The 18,226-nt window shown below is 45.2% G+C and overlaps 11 protein-coding genes across 11 annotated transcripts; 6 read left to right on the top strand and 5 right to left on the bottom strand.

Moving 5' to 3' along the window:
* Positions 1-173: 173 nt before the first annotated feature.
* Positions 174-2,105, bottom strand: KUCA_T00000867001 (uncharacterized protein; the record flags this gene model as incomplete). Its single annotated transcript, XM_022605447.1, has 1 exon — positions 174-2,105. One exon carries the CDS (start codon positions 2,103-2,105, stop codon positions 174-176), a length of 1,932 nt encoding a protein of 643 aa, XP_022456915.1.
* Positions 2,106-2,108: 3 nt separating this feature from the next.
* Positions 2,109-2,456, bottom strand: KUCA_T00000868001 (uncharacterized protein; the record flags this gene model as incomplete). Its single annotated transcript, XM_022605448.1, has 1 exon — positions 2,109-2,456. One exon carries the CDS (start codon positions 2,454-2,456, stop codon positions 2,109-2,111), a length of 348 nt encoding a protein of 115 aa, XP_022456916.1.
* A 438-nt stretch (positions 2,457-2,894) lies between these two features.
* Positions 2,895-4,019, bottom strand: KUCA_T00000869001 (uncharacterized protein; the record flags this gene model as incomplete). The annotated part of the gene is made up of 2 exons (XM_022605449.1): positions 2,895-3,602; positions 3,930-4,019. 2 exons carry the CDS (start codon positions 4,017-4,019, stop codon positions 2,895-2,897), a joined length of 798 nt encoding a protein of 265 aa, XP_022456917.1.
* Positions 4,020-4,370: 351 nt separating this feature from the next.
* On the top strand, positions 4,371-6,638 carry KUCA_T00000870001 (uncharacterized protein; the record flags this gene model as incomplete). Its single annotated transcript, XM_022605450.1, has 1 exon — positions 4,371-6,638. The coding sequence occupies one exon, from the start codon at positions 4,371-4,373 to the stop codon at positions 6,636-6,638; it is 2,268 nt and encodes a 755-aa protein (XP_022456918.1).
* A 118-nt stretch (positions 6,639-6,756) lies between these two features.
* On the top strand, positions 6,757-8,463 carry KUCA_T00000871001 (uncharacterized protein; the record flags this gene model as incomplete). The annotated part of the gene is made up of 1 exon (XM_022605452.1): positions 6,757-8,463. One exon carries the CDS (start codon positions 6,757-6,759, stop codon positions 8,461-8,463), a length of 1,707 nt encoding a protein of 568 aa, XP_022456919.1.
* Positions 8,464-8,484: 21 nt separating this feature from the next.
* KUCA_T00000872001 (uncharacterized protein) lies at positions 8,485-10,191 on the bottom strand (the record flags this gene model as incomplete). The annotated part of the gene is made up of 1 exon (XM_022605453.1): positions 8,485-10,191. One exon carries the CDS (start codon positions 10,189-10,191, stop codon positions 8,485-8,487), a length of 1,707 nt encoding a protein of 568 aa, XP_022456920.1.
* Positions 10,192-10,581: 390 nt separating this feature from the next.
* Positions 10,582-11,757, top strand: KUCA_T00000873001 (uncharacterized protein; the record flags this gene model as incomplete). The annotated part of the gene is made up of 1 exon (XM_022605454.1): positions 10,582-11,757. One exon carries the CDS (start codon positions 10,582-10,584, stop codon positions 11,755-11,757), a length of 1,176 nt encoding a protein of 391 aa, XP_022456921.1.
* A 145-nt stretch (positions 11,758-11,902) lies between these two features.
* Positions 11,903-12,526, top strand: KUCA_T00000874001 (uncharacterized protein; the record flags this gene model as incomplete). Its single annotated transcript, XM_022605455.1, has 1 exon — positions 11,903-12,526. One exon carries the CDS (start codon positions 11,903-11,905, stop codon positions 12,524-12,526), a length of 624 nt encoding a protein of 207 aa, XP_022456922.1.
* A 272-nt stretch (positions 12,527-12,798) lies between these two features.
* KUCA_T00000875001 (uncharacterized protein) lies at positions 12,799-15,552 on the top strand (the record flags this gene model as incomplete). The annotated part of the gene is made up of 1 exon (XM_022605456.1): positions 12,799-15,552. One exon carries the CDS (start codon positions 12,799-12,801, stop codon positions 15,550-15,552), a length of 2,754 nt encoding a protein of 917 aa, XP_022456923.1.
* A 94-nt stretch (positions 15,553-15,646) lies between these two features.
* Positions 15,647-17,350, bottom strand: KUCA_T00000876001 (uncharacterized protein; the record flags this gene model as incomplete). The annotated part of the gene is made up of 1 exon (XM_022605457.1): positions 15,647-17,350. One exon carries the CDS (start codon positions 17,348-17,350, stop codon positions 15,647-15,649), a length of 1,704 nt encoding a protein of 567 aa, XP_022456924.1.
* Positions 17,351-17,524: 174 nt separating this feature from the next.
* Positions 17,525-17,977, top strand: KUCA_T00000877001 (uncharacterized protein; the record flags this gene model as incomplete). The annotated part of the gene is made up of 1 exon (XM_022605458.1): positions 17,525-17,977. One exon carries the CDS (start codon positions 17,525-17,527, stop codon positions 17,975-17,977), a length of 453 nt encoding a protein of 150 aa, XP_022456925.1.
* Positions 17,978-18,226: the final 249 nt, after the last annotated feature.

Consider the following 18,226-nt stretch of genomic DNA (forward strand, 5'->3'; position numbering starts at 1 on the left):
TTGCATAGACATGCGTCGACTTGCATGAGTATTTTAACTTCTCACCGATACCCTTTGCGTTTTCAGCCCGAAAACAAATTCCTGCCAGCGGTGCTCTTTTTCTAAAAGTTTAAATAAATGAAAATGAATTTATCGATTATGAATGAATATTAATACAAGACATGAAGAAGCCGTCAAAAAAGTGTGGTGTATGAGAAGTTTTCGATTGGGTCTCCAAACGCTACGTTTCTCGCCAACACCATTGGTGATAGGGTGCTCCATTCAAGCTCCACCTCACCCGAAGGAAAAGCGCTCCTGTGCATTTGTAGGTTTCTGATATTGAATCTTAGCACAGATTTGGCATGCGATTTTGCAATTTCTGCCAGCGATAGCGAACGACTTTTGAGTTCAAACACACCGACAGACTCAGCTGACGAGTTATCTAAATTCTTGAAGAGAATACCTCCTGGAAGGCCGGTTTTCCGCTTAAGTCTCAAAAGGAACACCACCAAAGGCATGTAGTTCAGACCGATCAGAAGGAACTGGCACATAGCGGTGAGCGTGAAAAGGGAAAGGCGAGCAAGAACAAAAGTCAGGTAGAACACCACAACAGTGGGCAGTAGGTACAGTAATATGGTGAAAATAATGATTCCAAAAAAGAGCTGATCAAGCTCGTAGTTGTTGGAGTCAATTCTCTTCCTCAGATGGTTGTACTTCTTTCCGTAAAACAGTCGGAATAGAGACCTTAATATATCCAGTTGCCAGTGGTATATTCTCGTAGATGCAAAGTAGAAGCAACGCACATGGAACACCAAAATATTCATCAGGTCGAGCCATACACTAATGAAAAATGAAGCACCCATGAATTGGGTTGCAAGTGCTATTTGAGTGACAAGAATCATTACCATATGAGGTGACAGTAGGGTGTCTATCAAGGAGTCTTCCCATATTTTGATGACCCATAGTGTGAGCTCTCCCAAAAATCCAGCAAGTTCGTTATTGAGCTTGAAACCAGCAGGCGAGTTCATCAGCCATCTGATCAGGTAGCTGAGTCTTCTTGTGAGGAGATCACTGATGATCTCCTTGCTTGAGCTGGAAATGATATCAGCGTGATCAGTGAGGAACCTGGATATCACCACCCCCAAAAGAATATCGTTTACCCATAACCAGCCAGTGTTATACAGCTTGATGTACTCAGTCGAGAGATGAGCTGATCCAGTGGCTATTGAGTACTCCGACTCTCGCATTGCTGATCGCATTCTTTGACATTGAGCAGGAAAGAGCAGAAGATTAGCTAGACTGTTTCTGACCTGATGACACGAAAAACTGATGGTGGATAGAGACTTGTCGCCCACTCTGTACGACAAGATATTGATCAATGAAATGATGATGAAGTTGACCAATTTCAACGGAAACTTGGAAAGAATAGCGAGATAACTACCGATAAACGACATCAGCTTGGCTGCCCACGAGAATGCATAGAGTACCAGGGAAAAGGACCCTATTTTGCGAGAATTGCAAGTAGAAACCTCCAGATACTTCTTCAAATAACTGTCCAGCTCTGCTGATAGATAGTTTCTCAAGTTGATGTGTCTCAGAGTAAGGTCAAGCTCAGATGTAGCCCGTTTAGGCAAACTCTTCGAGCTATATTGTGCCAGCTTGCGACCGTATTCGCTTTCAGGCTGCACAACCTCGGGAAGCTGATTGCTCTGAGATTTGAGAGGCAGTTCATAACTAGACCAGAATATGTCAACCTCAGCAGGATGCGTGGCATAATACTCCAGCTTCTTGGAGTTTGGAGGATTGAAGACGATGAGATTGTAGCTGCGACAGTGGATGAGGGGATATGCGTCTTTCTTCAGCATGTCAAATTCGAGCAGATGGAAACTTTCGTAATTCAGAACTCCCACCACTGACAAGCGAAGACTCGAACTGGCAGGAAACTTAATTGAGAGCTCGAAGGTTTCATTTGATATCACTGTTTGTCTTTGGAGAATGCTCAGCCAGCTCTTCTCTATAGCAGAGACCACCACTATATTCTCACCATTTTGCGATTTGTAGCCAACTAAAAGTCTAGCATTACCATTGCTTCGAAGAGTACTCGGCCAGTAGACATTAAGCACCATTTTCTAGAAGCTCCCTCTCCTGGTCTTGAGCTCCTCGTGCAAGAAGAACACAGTTGGCTTCTCGACGGACCGCTTGTTTTCCACAAAGAACTTTTCTTTGATCAAAAAATGATTGGTAAACACCAACAAGCACACAAAAGGCGCGCTCAAGAATAAAAATACCTCGAACAAGCGCAGCGCCAAACTGTTGTGATGGATATACGTGAGTCCACCCAAGGTCTTGATAGCCAGTACCGAAACACAACACCCGAAGGAATAAACAAAACGAGTGTTTTTGAATTGAAAGGCTGACCACGGAGAAGACTTTTTGACACCAATATTTCGAGGCTGTCTTGGATTTCGTCTCTTCATACAACCGAGCTCAGGCTTCACTCAAACGAGGGGCCGATCAGTAGTATAGCCTGAGAAATGTGCCTGAGAACAGATGCTGATAATGTTTTCAGGCTCGTAGAGGGAGTGAATAGTCCAACAGGGGGATTTTGGGCAATTTTTGGCAAGTATTTCGGACTGTGGATAGTCCCGTTGGCGTCTACAACCACCAAAGGGCCAAGAATAGCACGAGCCACTGGCGCTGTAAGCAAACGGCTGAAGCACCGCCCACCTCTCTAAAGACGGGTGGGCACATTGGAGTTTTGCACTAAAAATTTCAAATGTCAAATGTCAAATTTCGAAGTTCGAATTGTCAACCAGTTACAAAGATCCAACTCTACATACGGAATATCCTAATAGATATTATGTATTCTTTTTGCACAAGTTTCAAGTAAAAAACATACACCTCTTCTTCTCAAATTACCATTCACCAGCGACGGTGGCAGCAGCGGCTGGCTCAGCACTCTCAGCAGCCCAGTCTTCTTGTGTCCAGTTTTCCTCGGCAGCTTCGGCAGCCCACTCTTCAGCAGCTTCGGCTTGGCCTTCAACGGTCTCTTCGACCTCAGCTTCCTCCTCAGCAACCTGCTCGGATTCTTCAGGGTCTCTGTAGAAGTACAAATCTGGCATGATGGACCATGGCTCGGGTCTCTTTGGCAAAGTACCACGGATACGCAGAACCTCACGGGCCAACAAGTACCAGATCAGACCAATGGAGTGCTTACCCTTGTTGTTACATGGAATGGCAACGTCGACAAACTCGGATGGGGAGTCGGTGTCGGCCAAAGCAATGACTGGGATGTTGACGTAGGAAGCCTCCTTGATGGCTTGGGCGTCAGTTCTTGGGTCAGTGACAATGATCAATCTTGGCTCCTTGAAAGAACGGGTGATGTAGTTGGTGAAAGAACCTGGGGTGAAACGGCCGGCAATGGCAGTGGCTCCAGTGTGCGAAGCGAACTTCAAGACAGCTCTTTGACCAAAGGTTCTGGAAGAGACGGCAACAACATCGGAGTAGTTTGGAATGGCAGCAATGATTCTAGCGGCCAAGACAATCTTCTCCCAGGTCTTGTTGATGTGGATGACGTTGACACCATCTGGTCTCGTCTTGTAAACGTATGGCTCGTTGTGGACCTAAAAAAAATGCTTTGTTAGTATTTGCTTGAAAATCGGATGCAATTTGAGGCGGCTTATAGGGGAATGCAGTTCTGGCGAAAGAGAGACAAGGGACAGTAGCTTGGCGTTCCTGAGATGAAAAAACCTTGGATCTCTGAGTTGACCTTCAATTTCTGGGTAACAAGCAAGCCCTAATATACGTTTCCGAAATATCAAAAACGCTCCAGATTGTCTTGAATGCACCAATGCTGTGGAATATACTCTGTCACGCTCACTGGCGAAAAATACCTAGACCTGGTAACCCTCTACCCTCTGCACCTCCAACTCGACGGAATGAATACATACTTGAACGTTCTTGGAACCCAAGTGAGCGTTAGCAGCCAACAACAAAGTGGCGTCTTCTGGAGTAAGATCAAAAGAAGCAGGCAATGACATGTTTGATAAGTCTGTTTATTGGACGTTTGAAAAAGCTGGTAATTGTTCAAAGTGTTGAGAGTGTAATTTTCATTCCTCATTACCTTTGGTCGTGCAGATGCACCAAATATTTTTCATCCAGTAAGCGGAAAAAACTTAGGGCATTAAGGGCTAACCAGCCCCCCGTCGGATCACGTGACAAAGGATGTACGTTTTGGGTTTATCTGATAGATCAGATAGCTTGCGGGTCCGGGATCCCATTTCTGCGGCTGAGCCTTGAGGCTCTGTCCTTTGTCCCATGATATGATACTACGATAGTCGTCTATCTGTCTCCGCGCCGGACTTGATCCTCTCTTTTTTTAAACCGTGGTCATGTTTGGGGGAATATTCTTCCAATCAGAAGGCGAAGACGGTTCTATTTCCCGGAAAACAATCACGGTACGGTATGGGTATATCACCTTTGTTGTCTCCCTGCTGTTCGTGCTTGGGATCCCCTTATCGGCCTGGTTGTATGACCAATTTCTCTACAACTTGACCTCGCGAATCACAGGAAAAATCAACACGATACGGCTAAGAAGTAATGTCTTGACAGTGAACTTTCCCGTGATCAAAATTTTACTTTTTTGGGTTCCTGTGCTGGGCGTGTTGTCGTGCCTGCAAGTGTATGGCGACTTCCATTTCTTAGCAGCAAGGTTGGGAAGAGTGGCTACTTACTGTCTCCCCACGATATTTTTTCTTACTCTAAGACCGTCACCCCTACCAGATACGCTGTATCTATCATTGGTACCCATTCACAAGTGGTTATCCAGACTGGTTGTGTTGATGGGATTGGCCCACACAGGTCTGTACTTATGGTACATGACTTTGAAACACACGCTGTACAAGTTGCTCAAGTTCAAAAATGTGACCGGGATATTGGCCACTATTGCATTTGTTATCATTGTGGTGACTTCGCTGCCTTTTTTCAGAAGAAAATACTACAATTTCTTCTTCATCAACCATTACATCTGTTCCTGGATCATTGTGATCTCGCTCTTTTTCCACGCAAGACCAGGAATTCCATATATCACCGCATTGAACACCGCGATCCTGCTGTACCAGATATACTATAGAGTCTCCATGACAAAGGCGTCAATGTTGGATGTTGTGGACATTTCAGCAAACATTCAACTGGTGATAATACCCAACGAGGGAATCCCAAAGAAGTCTGGCATCCCTGGGTGTCACATTCGCATGATAGACTATGATCCGTCGTTTCGCTTGAAGTCGCTATGGAAGAACTACCTGGCTCCAATCCAGCACCCCTTCACGCTCTCCACGTTAGCTGGAGACGAAACGCAAAAGCTCATTATCCGTAAAGGCGCCTTTGAGCTGAACAACGAGAAAAAGTACCTCCTAACCGGAGCTTACTTGCCGTATCTTCGTTTTATCAAGCCAAGGAGAAGGGGAAATTCAAGATCGCTGATGTTCAACGTCAAGGCCAAAAGATGCCTGATTATCGTGGGAGGATCGGCCATAAGTTATGCCTTGCCTGTCATGAGGATCCTGAACTACAACGGATGCGTGGCTAAAATCATCTGGGTCGTGAGAGAATACGAAGACTTGAAGGTGTTGAACTATTACCAGAACATCTTCACAGACGACGATTGCATTGACATTTTCATCACTGGAAAGTATGATACATTTGAGAAGGAAGCGTTCATGGCTGACACCGCCGAATTAAGGAGAAGGAGATCTGAGAGGGACATCAGAGAACAGAACAGGGTGTTGAATCAAGAGACCGAGATTGATTTCAACATGCCAACTCCAAATGTTTCTGCTAAGTCTCCACGCAATTTCTCAGCAACTGATAGTCTGGCATCAGACCCTTATAATTACTATTATGGCAGTGCCATTGATGACGATCTGGAGTCCGGACTTTCTCCCAAAGAGCACTATAGAAGTGCTCTAGCGGCAAAACATCGCAACAGCTCGGGCTCTCTGAGAAACAAAGCGACGTACTCCTTCACCGAAGAGAACACATTTGAAAACGTCGATGTTGATTTGGACCGAACATGCGACAGGCCCAGACAGGTTTCCGACAGCAGTGGAATTTGCGAAAACAAGGATAACGAGTTCTGCTATGATCCGAAGTTGGGTCGAGTATCATCAAAAGCATTGTCTTCTGGATTTTCTGCAGGGTTGATTCCAGTTGGATCTCCATCCATTCAGACCGAAAAGCTGGACAACTACTGGATCCTCGGGAACATGAGCTGTCGCATTGAATTCGGACGCCCCAAATTGGGTGTGTTCTACTATAACTGGTGTGTTAAATCCAGTTGTATCGGACCTTTGGTCGATCTCAAAACGGGTCAGAGTGTTTGCTGCAATGAGATACCTGTTAATGGTACCAAACAGAAGAGCAATTCCGGTCTTAAGTACAAGAAGTCGAATGGAAAGCTACTGGGCACCGAAGACGAGGATGAGCTCTTCTTGAATGAACGCTTCATTAGACACAGGAATGATCGTCTGGCGAATCCCAGTCAGTCTCAGGACAAAATTTGGGTCGTTGCTGCTGGACCTGTTGGCTTGGTGAACAACGTGAGTCTGTGGGCAAGGGATTGTGGGTTTCACTTCCACGCCGAGAGTTTCAGCATATGAATGCTGTGTGGCATTAAAGGTGAATGTGATGTCTCTGTTCCAATTTGGGATAGCTATATGGGCTAAATAACGATAACGATAACGATAACGACTTAATCTTTGATAATCTAGACGTTGCATGATAGCGTGCTTGAACCAAGCTGTCGTGTGCGTGCGGCTTTGTGTGCGGCCCCCTCGTCCACCACATCTCAAGTGTTGTTCCTTCATAGTCTGTTTCTCCAACAAGACCACCACATACCCATTCTCCATGTCATATTTGACCCCTCCTAGCTCGGGAAGGAGAGGTGCCTGGCACACATCCGGTACGTATCCTATCCTTGACCGGTTCATCCCCCACATATCTGCCAACAGCCAAAGCCAAACGCCAGTACAGCACACAACACAAGACGAGGCTTTCAACGGCAGGCGCCATTTACATCTGGGGGTTCAACGGAATGGCACAAGGGGCTTGCTATTTTATGAGGATGATCCTAGAAGCATAACCGCCGGAACTTTCAACATAGGTGATCTCGATGAAGCTTCACAGGGCGCTGAAAGGTCAGGCAGTAACCATTCGGCCAGTCAAACGACGAAGAAAGTGTCTAAAAAGGCTGCTCAAAATGATCTTGCCCAAGCGTTGGGGCTCCCTTCTGGAAAACGAGTACTGTGCTATTCTCCAGTCTCGTTAACCAAGTCAAAAAGACGCCATAATCACTCGCCTATATCAATGGGGAGTATTCCAAAATTGTCCCTCTCCCTGAACGTGAAAACGAACCCAAAAAAGAAGAAAGTAGCCAAACCGGAGGTCTCTTTCAAGGTTCTTGATGCTCCAGGATTAAGAAATGACTTCTACTCGAATTTGGTATCGTGGTCAGCTACTTCCAATAAAGTAGCAGTTGGACTCAATTGCGCCGTGTATGTCCGCAGTGAGATCGGGGAGACTGTTCCTGTGGATCTTAACGATGACGAAGTCATAACTTGCGTTTCCTTCTCGTTCCACGATTTGTTGGCAATCGGAACTAAAACAGGAAGAATAATTCTGTGCACGCCTTCCAACAACAAGGTAGAATGGTCAGAAATTCTACGGCCAAGTACTGGAGTCAGCTGCATTCTTTGGTTCAAAGACTCCAAGATATTCATTGCGGGTGACGAATTGGGTGACATAACATTTTACCAGGTCGAGACGACACCCACGGGGCACAAATTCTCGGTGAAATTGTCCATGAGGTGTCACCAACAACAAATTTGTGGCATAGCATTGAGTAGAGACCAAAAACAGATCACAGTTGGCGGCAACGACAACTGTTGTACGGTATGGGACATCTCAGACATTGCATCCCCACAACTGAGATTCTATCTTCCCCACAAGGCCGCAGTCAAGGCAATTGCATATTGTCCTTGGTCTCCATCTTTGATTGCCACGGGAGGCGGTTCAAAAGACCGCATGATTAAGTTCTGGCATGCAAACTCTGGTACTTTACTAGATTCTTTCAATGCTAAAGGCCAAATCACTTCTTTGGTATGGTCAAAGTCAAAGAAACAGATTCTTGCCACATTCGGGTTCAGCGATTTTGAAGAGCCGTGTCTGATCTGTGTCTACTCGTATCCATCAATGAAGCCAGTGGTTCAGGTCCCAGCTAGCAGTGGTATGAGGGTGCTGAGCGCGGTCCAATCCCCAGATTCCAAGTCCATATGCACTGCTATCAACGACCAATCGGTGAGATTCTATGACTTTTGGGAGTCCAGCATATGGTTGACATCAGGATCGCAGGAAAGGGGTCTTTTCGGAAGCGAGATCATCGAGCTATCAGAAGGAGTAAGCAAAGATCATGGGGTCATTAGATGAAGTATCGAACCGATGGTCAAATCAAGACGGCACACCTTCATATTCGTTCTTGGAGTATTTGTCCAAAGTCCTTTTCCAATACTTTCTGTTTGTCTGGACAGGCACTCTGTCAAAATGTAATATGATCATAGCCATCAATAGGACAAATGCACATACGCATGTGGGAGTGATCATCTGACTGAAGACACTCTTTGACACGATCTTTTGATACGTGCATGCCGCATTGGAACCACCAGTAACCCAGCAATTCATCGAAGAGATAGAGTTCATATCAATCCATACGGGTACTTCCTCATCACCAAATTTGGCTTCAATAACTTGTAGTAAGGCAGCTTGTTGGAAAGCATCACGGGGACATGAGAATTTGGCCCCATCATGGCAAATGTTATCAACATCATTGAGATTCCCCTGAGATAGACCAGTTGCCTCAAAATATGTCATTTTCGAACTGGTCTCGATATACCAATCATAGGGGTCGGTGTCATTACGGCAGGCAGCGTAGTGCTTCGCGTAGCAATTGGTCGCTTTCCATCCATCACTCGTAGCAACAGCGCAGTTGCTAATGTATAAGTCGCTAGAGCTGGACACATCTGTTTGTGTAGAGTTGACTGACTTCTGCAGGGAGGTGAGGTTTCGCGGTTCTGCAGGTGCCCATGACCAGAAGGAATAGTCCAGGAATGAAGAGATGTCTTCAAGTGGTTGGATCGGAGATGCTAGAATTGGAGTAAAACCACACAGCTGGGTACTTTTGAAGTCATCTGTTGAAAAAGGCGAACTTTCGTCGTCGTAAGCGAATCTGAACTGGTAATTCAAAGTGTCTTCCACTTCAGACTCGGAGACTCGACCTTGACACTCAAGGTCTCCAAAGTGCTCGAAAGCAACATTCGTGTTTTTTCCTTTGACAAAAAAAGCGCTTTCGTCATCAGAAATTTCGTAAGAGGTATTAGAAGAGAGATAATCACTAATTATCACTGGAAGTACCCGTTTGTTTTCTGAGAACAGAAAGTTGTCCAGAGTCGGAAAATCATAGTTAGATCTTGCATCAGGCGAGACATCTGACGATAGAAACAACCTGCCCAAACCTACGCTTGAAATCGCCTTCGTGAGGGAGGTATTGGTAGACTCGAGCAACGCAGAAGAAACTGGGTCCGAGGAGGGCCAGATAGATCTCAGCACAAACACAAGGTCCAGTAGGTTGGCTGAAAGATTCGTATCTGTCTCAATTAAAAATGTCTTGACCACATCAAGCAGTCCCTCAAGCGTGAGATAGCGATCACATACATATGTGGCTCCATTGTATTTCAGAGAACTGACGTTAAAATCAGAATTCGTTGGCAATGGGGCCGGACAGAGTTGCCATTGCAAAGTACTCTCGTCCAGGTAGACATCTAGCACCAATGCCTGGACACCAACATTCAGCAAATTTCGCACATTTTCCAGCGTACTATTCTGATATCCATCCACATCCCATAAGAGCGTGCTCAATCTGGCTCCTATCACCACGTCCTCGTTAATACTTATGTTCTTGCTGATATCCCGTTGTGTTCGTAATGCAGTAGCCCTCGTTGCTGAGAGACTGGGCCATTCGCTGTTACACAAGCCACCACGAAGAAGCCAGAAGAAAGCAACCAGCCAATATTGCCTGAAAAATGGCTTTATATTCTGCATTGCTGCCGAAATATATTCGATCCTGTGGGTCAAACTTCGACCTAAAGATAAACATTTCATAACTGTCTAAGGCGATGAGCGATGAGCTTTTTTGTTGGTGCACTTCCAGATCCAAATCGGTACGCACAACGCTAAGAACGCTACTCCATTCTTCTTTTACTCAACTAATTCACCAAAATGATCTACGATCTCATATCTGGGGTGGCTAGTATTGGTTTTGTGGGGTATTGGCTTGAAAATGTCAACGAAATTGTTGATTATCAATTCATCGTGAGTAACACATGAGATACTTGTTATGCCCTGGCCTCAAGCCACTAACACTCTTCTCAGGATGAAATATTCCACGTCCCTCAATGCCAGCAATATTGCGAGGGCAATTTCAAGCATTGGGACCCAAAAATCACCACTCCACCAGGCTTGTACGTACTGGGGGCTTTTTACAACCGAGGAATGTCTTACGTTGGTGACGGTGACTACTGCTCGCTAGGCCATCTGAGAGGTTTGAACTTTACTGGATGGAGTCTCATTGTGTTGGTGACTATATATTACAAATGGAGATCACCAACACTAAATATAGGCTCATATTCGGTTGCTTTGAGCCCGATTCTTGCAGTATACTCCACTCTTTTCTACACAGACGTGTGGTCGACATTCTTCATCTTCACATCCTACATTTTTGCACTTAACCCGCCTTTTTCGTCTGAATTTTTAAGTTCGTTACTGGCTTCTATTCTGGGGTTTGTTAGCGTTTGGTTCAGACAGACGAATATCGTCTGGAACGCGTTCGTGGCAGCTGCTATTGTGAGCCGGCGTGCTGGAGTATCAGCCCACAGTAGCTCTTTTCTGAGAGAAGCACAACAGTTTGTGATATGTGCATTTGAGAGTGCACAATTGCTTGTACCGTTTGCCTTAAACTTTGGAGCTTTCGTCGCTTTTGTCTATTGGAATGGTGGTATCACCGTTGGTGACAAGCAGAACCACGCTGTTTCAATTCACCTTGTACAAGTATTTTACTGTTTCACGTTCATGACAGGTCTTAGCGTTCCCGTGTGGTTTTCTTGGAAAACTGTGAGGCAGTATGTTTTGCGTTCAGTGGGATCGCCTACGAGATTTTTGTGGTTTTTGGTAGAGATTCTGCTCATTAACTTCATCATCTACAAGTTCACAGTGGTCCATCCATTTATTCTGGCAGATAACAGGCATTACACCTTCTACATCTGGAAAAGACTCATTGATCGCAATACATACTCGAAGTATCTTCTATCGCCGGTGTACCATTTCTCCACATATGTGGTGCAGTCCAGCATCCTGCGGGCCAACACACCACAAAGGAACCTTGGAAAAGACCTCACCACCTCCGGATGTGGTAAAATTATGGCCTTGGTTTTCACTGTGTGTGTATTGGCAACTATCGTTCCATCACCTCTCTTTGAGCCCAGATACTACATCTTGCCTCTGTCGTTTTGGAGACTTCTGGTCGCACAGAGACCCTCTTTGGAAGAAAAATGGCGTCAGCCGGCAGAGTTCGTCTACTATATCTCCATTTTAACACTGCTATTTGGAATATTTCTGAAGTATGAGTTTTCGTGGGCCACAGAAACGCATCCCCAGAGAATCTTATGGTAACGCCGAGGCGCCGCACGAGCCGCACGCGTATCGCCGAAATTGCCGCCCGAGGCCAACAGCAGCAACGAGCATATAAAGGGTACAACAATCCTGGTTTCGTTCGCCTTCACAATATTTTTTTCCCACAAACTGGAACAGCTTAAAGATGGTTGATAGTCCATTTATTAGGGCGTTGGCCTGGTTGTTGTACAACCAAAGGAATAAGGAGCACGAACTCATCTTCAATGATGCCAGATTTGTGGATGTTCCGAAATCAATTGTTGTCCAAAGTCCAGATTTTGCCGCGGACGAATACATGCCACCATATACTGCAGGGGTCAAATCTGGTGGTGAGAATTCTAGCCCTCCTCTGAGCATCAAAAATGTTCCAGCAGAGGCCAAGTCATTAGTATGGGTGATGCAGGATATCGACGTCCCACTTCCTATTAAAGGCACGCATTTCATTGCGTATGGGATCAATCCAAAGACCTCTGAATACAGCAAGGGCTGGTTTAGTACTGAGTCAGAGCCCGAGCAAAAAGGACTGCTTAAGTGGGGTTGGGGTGCTGGTAACAGAATAGGTTATTTTGGGCCTGGTCCGCCTCCCGGTCACGGCGATCACCAGTACTTTTTTGAGGCATACGCAATCAATGAAGAAGCCACTGAAAGACTTGAAAAAGAGCACGATATTTCTGCAGGAAAGAGGGTAAACTTAGATCAACTCATGAATATCATGCATGGTAATGTTCTGTCAATGGGCTATTTGAAAGGACTTTATGTGAAACCATGACCGGAGAATTTAGTGGTAACCAACAATCCAAATTATATTCACTTCAATATTAACTTTTTTGCAATCTTATTCATTTTAATCTTCTAACTGGAAATTGAATTCGTTCCGACCGCATAACCAACCGGTTCAACCCCGGAGTGTCATATCGAGATCTGCACGCCTTTAAAGTCTGCAGTCCAATCTGCTTCAACAAGACAATTGGAGAATTGCATGTCCAATTGTCCGTTGAACTATATCCGTTTTTGCCCAATTTCAATGGGGTTTTGCTGGAAATGAGATTGAACTCGACTACCTCAACACTGTGGTATTTTCCACCAGATGATGACGAGGAAGTGCCTAAATTCTCAGTCAACCAGCTCCAGGACAATGATATAGCCCACGGGTTAAAAGACCTTTCTTCCGGGGATATTTTGAGCTTTGATTTTGATAGGGAACAAGCTACTATTACATTGAAGGTCGCGGGTGTTGATGCTGGAACTATCCCGTTGGAACAAGAGACAGACGCAAATGCCTTTTTGGCTTCCTGGAACCAGGGATTAAAGCTAGTCAATGCCAAGACACCAACATTACTGCGTCCCACAACCTCTTCCAGGAATTCCGTACATAGCAACAGAAGATCAAAGAGAGTATCAAGAAACAGCCAAACTAAGTCCATGGTGGCAGCGGACGATCCATTGACCAAAGTGACAGATTTCCTTGCCAAGAGTAGGGACCAGATACTGGAGCCCAGGGACATGACTATTAGAATACTGACGTGGAATCTCCACGGAGAGCTCCTGTACGAACAAGAGTCGTTTGAGGATTTTTCACGATTGCTCCGAGACCCCGAGGGAGGCCCACTGAAAGACGTTTACATTTGCGGGTTCCAGGAGACGATTCCGTTAACGGCGAAGAATCTACACCATTCCCCCGTCGCAATTGAGGGATGGTGCAATGCACTTCTTGACTCGTTGAAGAAGTTGGATCCAAATGAGGGGTACCGTGTGCTGTCTACAAATGCTCTTCTTGGACTGACTACCATCGTGGTCACCAAAGAGACCTGGTTTGAGCAGTTCTCCAGAGTGGAAAGCCAAACGATTGGGACTGGGCTGCTGGGAGTTTGGGGAAACAAAGGTGCAATTACTACGCGCTTTGTCCTCGGAGCAGACTTTTCTGCCGGCTTGGACGGTTTGACTTTTCAGCATATCAATTGTCATCTGGCAGCTGGTGAGAGTGCTGCGGCTCTGTTGAGACGGAGAACAGAACTCTATGATATCGAACACAGATTTGGATTAGCTGCTGATAAAGTGTCTCTTGCTGCATTTGAAGACAAAGAAGACGAGATTTTGAGTGAATCGCTCGAGGAACTGAATGCTGTCACAGAGGGTCCAAATCCCAGAATTAGCTTGGATTACAGTAGTGACGAAGACGAAAGCTTCATTCCCAGAAGTTCACTTGACACTGCTAAGAAAGCGAATGTGGAAAACGCTGTTCAGGCCCTGACTTTGGATGACGATGCTTCCATGATTTCCTATGCTTCTGGTGAGCAGCAAGATGGTATCCTGTTCATCTCTGGAGACTTGAACTACCGTGTTGGGCTTTCTCCTGAGATCGCACAACATCTTGTCAAAAACAAAAACTACCAGCAGCTTCTGGAAAACGACAGTCTTCTGCGAGAAAAATCTGAAGAGAAAGTTTTCATTGGAATGTGTGAGGGACCCATAGAGTTCATGCCTACTTACAAGTATGTGGATACCACCGATGATTACGATTATCTGAGAACTCCATCCTTCACTGATAGAGTGTTATTCTCAGAGCACGAGACATTGAAACAGACTCATTACAGCAATGTTCCGGAGCTGAAATCGTCCGATCACAGACCTGTGATTTCTGATTTCCAGGTCCGTGTGCCGTATATCAATATGCCGGTAAGAAAGGCGTTATTGGCTGGATATTACAAGGAACTGGATGCTCTTGAGAACAGCTCGAGACCGGTTGTGACTGTTACTCCATTGGACCTCGGAGGAGATGTAAACGTATTAACACCCCTAGTGGTATCTTCAATATTGAAGAATAACGGTGAAACGAACATCACGTGGAAGTTGTTTGACACTTCTGGTGAGACGTTAATGATGATGAATCGTTTGGATGATGGGGAATCTTCTCCAAGACCTCGAAGAAGTCATTATCATGCTGCCTCCTCTGAAAGAAGCAAGTTTCTCACGAGTTCGGTCAAGGCAATTCCAAGTTCGGGGACGCTTGCTGCCGGTGCTTCTCAGAAGTTGGAGATAGAAGCTAGAGCTCCGATTGGCGCAAGTACACTTGAGGGGGTCTACATTCTTCGCATTGGTGATGGTCAGGACTTTTTCCTATCGTACAAGTTTGGCGTTTTACCAACATTCCTCGGGAAATCTGTAGACGATTTGACTGATGCAAGCAACCATGGCGGTCTCCCCGAGAACATTTGTCAATTCACAGATTTTTTGATGGATAAAGGGTTTCCACAAATGTTCACCAGAGCCCTGGATTGGTCTGGACTGGACACATTGAATCAAGCTGTCATTCTTAGCAACTTGGAACAGGAAATCATTGCAGATGTGAATGAAGGTAGATCCATTGATTACGAGATGATTGCGAAATTTGACAGCATTTCAGGGCAAAGAAGAGAGGGAACCAGGTCAGTTGCCAACATGTTCTACCTGCTCATGAAGAACCTAAAAGACGGCGTCATTCCACTGAACATGTCAGTTTATCTGATCAACACATACTATAAGGGCAAGAAATCTTTCAAGACTAGGGAAGGTTTAGTCTCTTATCTGCTGGATACCATCAGCCCAGGTAGAGCCAACCTCTTGATATTTCTGTGCTCCTTTTTCAGGCATCTTTATGAGCAAAAGGGAGTTTCAATTGCAGTCATCTACGGATTGTTTGAAAACTTGTTGGTGCCATTGCCAAAAGTGTCACGAATCAGACTTCTGTCGACCTCCAGCTTCAGGACGCTCAAGAAGCGGAGAAGAGAGCTGTTGAACATTTTGATCTTGGATTGATTTGTGGGCTTTGTATATAGACGAACACGCCATTTTGAGTGAGACCATTGCGTAGAGGATTGGTTTGAGGCTTAGGTGAAATGAAAATTCACTGTTAACTGACCAGAACGTCCAATAAACCTCCACAATCAAAAGTTTCACTCGTTGAAAGATCAACCAATCTGACGCCCTGAAGATTGAACAATCCTTTCTCAATTCCCATGAGCTCCATATCCGTTTCGAACACAGAGTGGGGCTCTATTGGCCCTAGTCTTAAGTTATTGGAAAGACAAATAATACCGTTCGAAGACAGCTTGGAAGAACTGTACGCACTTAACAGTGCAGGTACCGGATATATAGATATGGCATCTCTTTTGTCGTTCAGTCCTGGGTTGATGGGTATGGGTATTGGGGGCATGCTCTTCTCGAAAGCATGTGAAACGGCCGATTGTATGAATAACGATGCATGTATGGTGTTCTCGCTGTTATTGACTGCCTGTACCTTCCATTTGAATCTTTCTCCCACCCTCGTGATAGTGGTTCCAGAAAATGACAGACGCAAGCCCGATAGAGAGTTCGGTGGTGGTTTCATATACGCAGTGTTCTGTCTTGAGGGCAGAGTTAAACTGGAACTGCTATGTTTCAGTGAGTTTTTCATCTCTTGGTTTCGCCTTTGCAATACGACAGATGTTCTTGAAGCCATTGGAGAACTGTTAAGTTTTGCACTTGAAGAAGACGGAACATGTGAGATACCAAAATCAACCTTCGTAGACCAACGAGTGCAGATGTCTCTGGTAGACGAGCCTTGGACGATTTTGCTTGTAACTGTTATAACCGCCGGCATTACCAATGAACTATTGTCATCGCTGACCAATCGGTATGTGAGATGTAGAGTGGAGTCTTTGAACTGAAGGGGAAACGTGATTGAGGCAGGCATCTGAGGAATAGCACTTCCGTCCGGAAGAGAGAAACTGATTTCGTCAACCTGTACGGGAAGCCTATTTTTGACAAAATACTTGGAAATGCCCAGCTCCAGTGTAGCCAGCAAAAGCTTGCTTTTACCAAGCAATCTGGTGTATTTCAGCTTCATTTGTAGAACAGGATAGACTGGCAGTATCACATCTGCCTTCACAGCCTTGGACGAGTCCTGCGGTATTCCATTCGGTTTTTCACCAGATTGCGACTTCTGCTGGGTAAGTATCGATTCTGAGATCACTGGTATCGCCGTGGAGTTTGAGCTATTTTTGAACGTAGATGTGATCCCCTCTAAAACGTTTCCTTGAACGGTTGGTTTAAGATCTTCCAAAGTCTCTGTTCGGGAAAGTTTCGCTCCAGAATTTGAAGAGATATATCCTGGCTCCACAAGAGCGGAGATCAGAATCTGCTGATGAGGAACGGCTTTGGTTGGCGACAGCACGGGGAATTCTAGTTTCCAGATCAAGTAATTGGTATTTTGAAAATGGCCCTGTAGAATCAATTGTTCTTTGGTAAACACCAAATTTCGCACGCTACTCTGACGGATCTCAGCACCGTTCAAAATCAGCGATACTCTGACTCGTAGCCTTGTCTCTGTGTCCAAAATGGTATCTGTGTCGGCATTGGCACTGAGAACTGCATACCCTTTCAGCGACTCGTCAAAGAAGGCCACTGACCTTGGCTCCACTTTGTTCAATTGGTCCACAAAATTCGCCAAATCATCAATTTCTAGCAATGAATCCGGAAAAATAGCTCGCAGATCCATGGCACCCGTTGTTTCCTTTGTTCTGTACTTTCTGCAATCGTTGAAGAGACACATGCGCGTGCGGTTTATAGGAGCCATAAGTGTCTGCCAAATTACAACCGGTCATGGAATGTTCACACGACCTTGGCATAATTCCACGACCTTCTATCTTGTCGACTTGATGGCAAATCTAGAGTTTCCCCAAAGCTTCTCTACCATCTTCATTGAACTCACCGTTCTTCTACATTAAAGCACAAAAAATTAAGAATAATCATGTCTGATTGGGATACTGTTACTGTTATTGGCTCCAAGGCCCGTGTTGGAGGCTCTGCTCCACGTGATAAGGTTGTCAGAACTGCCGCTCAACTGAACTCTGCCCGCAGACAGGGCAACGTCGTTGCAGTTGAAAAGAAGTGGGGAACCACCAATGCCAAGGGAGGCGCTGAGGGCCAGAGGTTAGCAAAGCTGGATAGAAGTGATGAGATTGAAGCTCCAAAGAAAGTCGACCAAAGCGTGGGTAAAACCATCTCGAAGGTGAGGTTGGAGAAACAGATGACTCAGAAAGATCTCGCCGTCAAGATCAACGAGAAGCCCAATATTGTCAACGATTATGAGGCCGGAAGAGCTATTCCAAACCAACAGATCTTGGCTAAGATGGAGAGGGCTCTGGGAGTCAAGCTAAGAGGAAAGGCTATTGGTGAGCCATTGTTCGCCAAGAAGAAGTAAGTCTCAGATTTACTATGAGACGTTGGATCCAAGACGACATAATGACTACTATTTTTTGGTTTTTTCTTCTTTTTTTCGTCTTTCTGATGACGATAGGTCAATCATACATAGATAACTGATCCCGTTGGAGAGAACTCAAGCGTAGGTACTGGCTATTAGCGATCGGGATGATCTCAGATTTCTGGAAAATCATTGGTCAAACAACTTGTAGATTATATATATATATATATATATATATATATGTGTAAT

This window comes from Kuraishia capsulata, genomic scaffold, assembly GCF_000576695.1.
Source record: "Kuraishia capsulata CBS 1993 genomic scaffold, Kuraishia_capsulata_scaffold_1, whole genome shotgun sequence".
NCBI classification, from domain to species: domain Eukaryota; kingdom Fungi; phylum Ascomycota; class Pichiomycetes; order Pichiales; family Pichiaceae; genus Kuraishia; species Kuraishia capsulata.